This window comes from Lipotes vexillifer, unplaced genomic scaffold (assembly GCF_000442215.2).
Source record: "Lipotes vexillifer unplaced genomic scaffold, Lipotes_vexillifer_v1.1 scaffold1188, whole genome shotgun sequence".
Taxonomy (NCBI): domain Eukaryota; kingdom Metazoa; phylum Chordata; class Mammalia; order Artiodactyla; family Lipotidae; genus Lipotes; species Lipotes vexillifer.
In genome coordinates this window covers 594914-602830 of record NW_006799221.1, presented here as the reverse complement: position 1 = coordinate 602830, position 7917 = coordinate 594914, and the positions used below count along the sequence as shown (strand labels likewise).

At 35.0% G+C, this 7917-nt stretch overlaps 1 protein-coding gene across 1 annotated transcript in view; it reads right to left on the bottom strand.

The window, feature by feature from the left end:
* Positions 1 to 1045: 1045 nt before the first annotated feature.
* SIX4 (SIX homeobox 4) overlaps positions 1046 to 7917 on the bottom strand; it is a 13823-nt gene continuing 6951 nt past the window's right edge. The window contains exon 3 of the mRNA XM_007471509.1: positions 1046 to 5422. Coding sequence (XP_007471571.1) covers positions 4626 to 5422 — 797 coding nt within the window. The 3' untranslated portion in view covers positions 1046 to 4625. The remainder of the gene's footprint in view (positions 5423 to 7917) is intronic.

The window sequence follows — 7917 nt, the reverse complement described above, 5'->3', positions numbered from 1 at the left end:
CAACTACTGAGGCTGCATGCCACAACTACTGAAGCCTGCATGCCTAGAGCCCATGCGGCTCTAGAGGAGAGAAGCCACCGCAGTGAGAAGCCCGCGCCCCGCAGTGAAGAGTAGCCTCCACTTGCTGCAACTAGAGAGAGCCCGCGCGCAGCAACGAAGACCCAATGCACCCAAAAAATTTGAAAAAGAATATATATATGTATAACTGAATCACTTTACTGTACACCTGAAACTAACACAACATTGTTAATCAACTATACTCTGATATAAAATAAAAATTTAAAAAATGTTTGGTTAAGATATTATAAAATATAATCACTCCATAATTTCTGACCCTATACAGTACCCACTTACTGAGACACTATTCACTTTAACTGGTTTAACTACATAGAAAATTTGTAAATAAATGAACTGAATGACAAGATTATAAAAAAACTCTACACATAATATCTGAAATTAATTTGATGACTTTAGTTTTGTAAGAGTTGTACAGGTGGTCCCAGTCTATTTTTTTAATCTAGTTTCCTCTTCATTTCAGTGTGGGAGGCATGCAAAATCAGATGTCATGTAATTTTAACACGAGGACCAAACTGCACTAAGGCCGACTCTTCCACACACTCAGTAATGCTGTTCTGTCCATAGTTTTAAGCCAAACCACTGGTGGACCCAGCTGTGGTATAACCGGACTTTGGATAATGGGAGTGCTTTAAAGATGGGGTGATACTGAGCTTTCAGTAAGGTTGGGAATGGAAAGGTCCTTGGACCTTTCAATTTAATTCCATTAAAAATGGTATCAGATTCAGATTTTGGGACACCCAAATGAATGACACATTTCTTTCCTTTAAGGAGGATGAAATCTAATCATTTAGCTCTGCATATGCAGCACAATTAAGTGAGTTGGGTAATTTTGTATAAAGACCAAGAGACTATTTTCTCAAAATGACTCTAATATTTGCAAGCCTATGAAATGTTTGTGGATTTTTGTTTTTCTTCTCTTTACTCTTCTCTGCTTTCCCAGGGATAAATAACTTTTTCAACATAAGGTATGTATAAATATAAAGTTTATTTAGCATAGTGTTTAGAAAAATAAGTTCACATCATTTCAGAAAACAAATAAAACACTTAATTGTCCAGGCATAAACCCCTATTACAGTACAACATACATACTTTAGATCTCTTTGGTTGGGTAATTAAGCACAGAAATGTTCTGGGACATGCTCTGTGTGCCATCACCTAACAGTGCAGTATAGACTCTGTTACCCCACCCCATGATATACATTCTGTATAGATTTTCTCTTTGTGTAAGGCACAGTAAAACCATATTGAGTATATAACTGGTTGCCTCTAAACATACAGTACATGCAACAAAAGAATAAAAAAATTTTGAGAACCCTGAAAGCCAAAAGAGTCACATGCTATACAATTTTGAGTAATAAAATGTGTGGTGGTAATAAGAAATTAACATAAAATGTATCAGTTAGATACAAAATAACTGTTAGACTCTATTATCTAAGCTCTAAGAAGACTTTGAAACATCTTCTATAAAATGTAATTCTTTTCCCCAGTTTTCCTGAATTATTTATATTTTTATGATGAGATGATCTGTCAAAAACATTTTAAAGAATGAAGAACTTCTGGTTATGTACTAATGCACACTTGTCTAACATGTAGTAGGGCAGGCTGCAATATCTACCCAATTATCCAGCTTTTAACATGCAAGACGCAAGGGCATATACAGGGAGATTTAAGGTCAGTGTGCAATTCAACTATGAATTTTATCTATGGCTATAACATCTACCTGCCTTTTGTAACACAAGAAAGGCACTGAAACGTGTATAATTCAGTCTTTTCTTTATTATGAATATACATGAGCTATAAAGCAGTACAACACAGGTGCTCTTGCTTGACTGAGGAACAAATGCACCTTCTCTTTAAACAACAGGCTGTCCTTTACTGGATGTAACTAAGAGCTATATATCAATTCTGACTGATAGAGTGCATAGATAGGCTCACACAGCCAGCAGCAGGGGTTGGGGTTTGCAGGGAGTTATTTATCCCTATTCTGATTCCTCTTTGGGGATCATTAGAGGGTCATTTGCAGCATCTTCAAGCATTGGTTTACGTAAGAGGGAAATTCTGACAAGGGTTCTGAGTCTGGCCCTTGGTACTGCAAAAAAACATTTGCAATTCTGTGCAAGGAGATCATGGGGTTTATCTTATTTCATTCCCATATATATGGGCTACATAACAACTGGCCCTTATTTTACTGAAAGAATAGAAAAGAACAAGTTCTTTATAATGTGCATTGATTCTTACCTGGTATATTGTATAGCTACCTGGAGTAATTGTAGGGGTATAATTACATCATGTTGGAGTATGAATAGGTTTCCTAGGTAAGTCTTAAGTTTTGTGCTATCTTTTCCCTTTCTTAAGGAAGAAAAGAGGAAGAACTGTGAATAAAAGAGAGTCATATTTTTGGAAGACACAAAACTTTTCCTGTTATATATACGTATATATAACATATATAACATTTTAAACCTTCCCATCTTTCTTATTGGATGGGTATTTTAAAATAATTAACAAACTCTTGATATTTGCAGCAATCAAGTGGAAAACATCATTTTCATGTAAACTGCACTATAGACCCATGTAATTAATCTCAGTAACATGATCAGCACACACCCAAAGAAACAAACAAGCTGTATAAGTAGTGGTGGAGTGGAAGAGAACTCTAAAAAACCCGATGTTGTAAAACAAAACAAAACAAAAAACACGTAATTTCAGCAGTTTAGGAACATTCGCTAATTCCATAAAAAAATGGGACCTAAGTTCTTTATCAAAATGATGAGGGAGAAGAAAAATGATGGGGGAGGAATTCTTCAAAGGGCTCTTCACCTATGCCTGCAAGTTCCATTTGCAATAACAACAAAAGTTAAATCCTCTATGGCCCTTATTCAACATGCTAGGCTGATGGGCATGTAGACATTTACAGTGGACCCTTTGTTCCGATCTTAAAGAAAGCAATATGTGGTGACATCTTCACGTCCAACAACTTTCTGTCGTCTCTGAAGAGATCATTTTCTCACTTTTCTTGCTTTTCAGAGACCAGAGACTTTACTCACTACATAAATGTATTATGTATTATTACATCTTCTGTTCAGAGTCCTGATAAAAACTGTAACCACAGCTCACAACATTATCAAACAAGCTTCTTACGGAAACCCCGAAAGATTTACTTTTAAAGAAGAGGTGATAATATAGTGCAAACAACAGTCATATGTCATAATGTAACAACTGAGTTAAAACATTTAGAACTAAGTTTCAACAGGACATAATTCAGCTCAATAGAAGTTACATATTCTTTCTTTCCTTTAAAATGGTTGTTTTCATAGCCTCCAGAACTGGTTTTACATGGTAGTCTATGACTGTTACTTCTTTGTAATGAAAAGTATCAACAATAATTAATTGTTCAACCGCTTGCATCATAAACATTAACTCTAATAATGTAAGTGAAACTTAAGTTCTTCAGATTTAGAGCAATTCTGTGAAATTAACCCTGTTGGATAGTAGAAAGGAGTCATCAGTGCTTCTGTTGAAACTTCTGTACCTTAGTAAGAATAATAAAAAGGCCACAAGGTAAAAAGGCACATAGAATTCTGTAGAAAATATATTTAAATGAATCAGAGAGTTGCTAAATAAAGAACAAGGATGTGAAAAAAAGTACCAAAATTCCAATACTGGGAGTTAGATTTCTTGTTTCAGTGTTATTAATATTGACCTTAATAGACTCCTGATAAAAATCATTACCTTTAAAATCCTACAAAAAGTAAAACTTTGTTGGAAATAACTGTTCACTTCCTGTTCAAACAATAAAAATAAATTAAACAGTACGAAAACATTTTTCTTTTCAGTTCATAGTGTCTGAAGTATAAGAGAAACATTATACAGCATAAATAAAATTCACTGTAATTACCCAAATTCTTGCTTATAGGACTAATATATTTACACTCATACTGAAGTTTGTTTCAGAGTTTTTAGTGGAGTTGCAAACTTTCTCAGCCACAGTGAACTATTAGCAATCACATTTGGAAACGTATAGAGACAAGCCAAGACTTTCACAAAAATGCTGAAAAACAGAAATGCATATATTCAAAAATATACCCTTAGAATAGTGTAGAGTACCTTTTATGCTTCTTAACCTTACCAATGCCCTTGGAGTAAAAGTAAACAAAAAGAATTGTATTGTTTCTAACGCTCTGTAGTGATATTTAATTTCTACCTTAAGTGTATACATTTTTAATTTAGAAAACTATTTATCAAGTTCCATTTGATCTTAGAATTATGTTAAGTCAACCAAATGATACACTTTGACTTCTTGATATATTTCATCTTGTTCCTCTGTCTCCATCTATTTAAGAGAACACATGTGAACAAAAAGGCTACAGTAATGCAGTTCTACTCCTGCATATTTAACTGTGATCTTCATGCAGATCAATCCAAAGTCTCTTGAATGCATTTACTTGCAAAACTAATGTTTCCCTTCAAATGGGAAAATCCTCTATGTCCTCAGGTCTTCATGAAAAGATTTGCCTGTTGATGCCAGGAAAAAAAAAAAGAAATTAAGTTTACAAGTCTTGCATCTCTTCATCCAATTGGACAGTCTGGAGCTTGGCAAGCTCTTTTTTGTCTGTTTCCAGGTCTTCACAGACAGTCTCAACCATGCCCTCTAGGACATACTTGGATTTGGAGTCCAGCATCATTAAGTTGCTTGTTGCTTTGCTCTCAGAATTTGTTAAGAAATTCTCTTTTATGTTAGCTACTGATTGCATAACCAAATGATGTTCTCTGACAAAATCCTGGTGTACTGTAGGGGAGGGGTGACTCACCTGGGCTTCAGCTGTGGGAACTATTTCCCCAAGGGCAGCCTGGGTCATGGGTACTGATAATAGATCTTGACCAGTAATAAGGGAGCAGTTCTGAAGAGTTGCATAGTTAGTGTTGCTGACAGATGTCACAGTAGATTTGCTTGCCACAGGTGCAGACATTGGCTGGCTATCAGCAATGTCAGGATTTAGCTCAGTGGGGTTTAGTATGGTAGGGGGAGTCAGGGAAAAATTGTGAGTTGGGGATACATTAACTAAGGAGGAGGACAATGGGTGGAGGCCACTTCCCGAGATACTTTCAGAAGACACGTTTGCATTTACTTGTGCATTCTGATTGACAGGCATCAACTGAGAAAACACCAGGCTCCTCTCCACACCCTCCTGTTTAACAGATCCTATAGTCTGGCCTGAATTAGGAACAGTGTATACCACTGTGCTGGGAGCAAGAGAGCTCAAGAAAACCTTTCCTTGCTGGACTGTGGCAGACTCACTTGTAAATGTGCTCCCATCTGAAGTGCTTGAATTTACTGAAATATTACCTAAAAAAAAAAAAAAATAAAGTACAGATTATCATTGATGGGGCTGATAAGGAAAGAAAAAAGTTATTTTTTACACACATGATTTTTCTCAGGTTCCGTAGAATCACCTTGAGCACTTAAAACTACAGATTTCAAGACTCCGCTCCTGAGAATCTATCTGACTCAGTAAATCCCAGAACAGGTGTATTTTTAACTCCTTGAGTGATACTGGTGATGAAGCGGGAGCAAGAACTACTGGCTTAGAAATCAAATGTTAAAAAAAAAATGTTGTTTCCAAGTTCTAATTTCAGTCAAGTTTCTGGTTCAGTATTACTGAGACTTGATATCTCTCAATTAGTTGATAGTTATTGCTCACTCTGCCAGTTAGAACTAGAAAACAAAAATGTGAAAGAGAATGCCTTTGTTCAGGGCAAGCTCAGTAACTGACATAAAATATAAACGGAAATGCAGAAAATACCACATAAATGAGTTACCCTGGGGCTTACAGTTAACCATATAAACCTGTGCAGACAAGTTGCAAAGTTTCACCAAACTAACCATAATGTCAAGTCAACAAAACATTCAATAGTTTTTTTTTTCCTTTTGTTGTGCTAGTTCTGAATTTTCAGTATTGTAGTAGTGACAGGAAGAATTCATGATAATAATGAAATGTGCTTTTTAAAACACAGATTAACATAAAGAGCTAGAGCTAATGCTTCTGTAAAAGGTTTGTATCTTTTGAGACTCTCATTATAATGTTCTACAGAGACCAGAAGTAGAAAAAGAAATATAAGTAGAAAGCTGAGTTGTTCAAATCAGCTAACTCAGACAATGCAGACAAATTAGACCCCCTCCCCCACAACTCACACCATCAAATAAAAACCTTTTCTTTCTGAGTCTTTTCCTAGGCACAGTGAAATAATGGCAATTATCTTGCCATTAAAAGAAAGGTGGACATAGGGGAGTTTTGTGACAGAATAATTCGAGTAGGATGTTTACCCTGATCTTGAATTAGATGTTCAGTAAACTCTTCATTATTTTGAGAAAACAGCCTAATGTTAAAGGTAATTCACCTAAAACATATCCCTCCTTGAATTAATATAACAACTGTGATTATGTTGCCACCTATATCGATAAATGTATGTCACAGGGCTGTTTATATGTCTTCCAAACATTTTTAAGCACCTTAAATGCAAAGGAGTGGCTTTAAACAAGCAAAAAATGAAAACACTTTATTTGAACTTAAAAACATTTCTACATATGTTTGAGCTCTTCTCTAACGTAAATCTTTGTTCCAGGTCAAACAAACTAAAAAGGCTTTAAAATTCTTGTTGACTACTAAGCTGTAGCAAAAGACATCTGAAATAGATGGTTACTTTGTTGTGTGTATGCGTTTGTGAAATTGTTTGCCAGTGTATTTGTGAACAAAACGATTCATTATTTTTTGATAGGGCTATATATAACATAATAGGTGCGACATTTTCCCAAACTGCTATGGAATATAAATAAAATAATATTTCTAAATGTGTAGATATTATAAAATACATAGATGAAGGGGGAAAAGCAGATGTGATCTAAAGCTTGATATTTAAGTACAGCTGCAATTGAATTATAAACTGAACAATCATTTCAAAATCAGTTAAAAAAAACCCAGTTGAGAAATGATATAGGTACAAAGTATAATTTTATAATGCTGCTTAAAAAAACCCCTTATTTACTCAGATTATAAAGTAAGCAAAAGATATAGAGATTCTGCTTTTCTATATAAATTTCGACTATAGAAAGATAATCTACCTTGTCTAGCCATTTTTAAGAAAGGCTTGGTATGTTTTGAGAAAGGCTGAATCCCCAAATGCTTTACTGAGAACTGCAATACACAGTTACTCTAAGGGAACGTTGTTTCCTGGGCCATCTGGTTAAACTTATGTCTTCAACTCACCCAGACAAGTCTAAGGATTGACAGCTCTGTCATTTGATCTTAGCTACTTTAACTGAAAATGCTGTTCTTATTCATATTAAATGTCCCATTTTAAGAATTAGCTATTAGTTTGTAATAATTTTCTATGGTAGCACTTTTTTAGTTTATGTGTGAGAAGTACTCCTGCTTTTCTCCTCCCCCCAATGTACATACCATGATTTTTGCTCAAATTTGTTGTCCTTAAAATGTTACCTACTATTTGGAAATTTCCTAAAGAGAGAAAAAGGGTTAGATCCACATTAAAGTATTGTAAACTAAGCACTTTGGCTCTCCCTGTGGTTTTCCTATTTTTGCCCTGTGTTGGATAGTGACTAAGCTTAATCCTTTCCATAGCCTGGAACAATGAAGAAATAAATAGCACGCTGCAGGACTGTTGTGTGTTACTATACTACCATTTTACATAAAGAGAAACAAATGAACAGAATGGAATTTACTGCACAACAATTCTTCCATTAATGCCTCAAACAAACCGAAGTAGACCATAGTTGTGGAAACAAGAGTTGTGTATAAATTGTTTTTTTTTTTTTTTTTTTTTTTT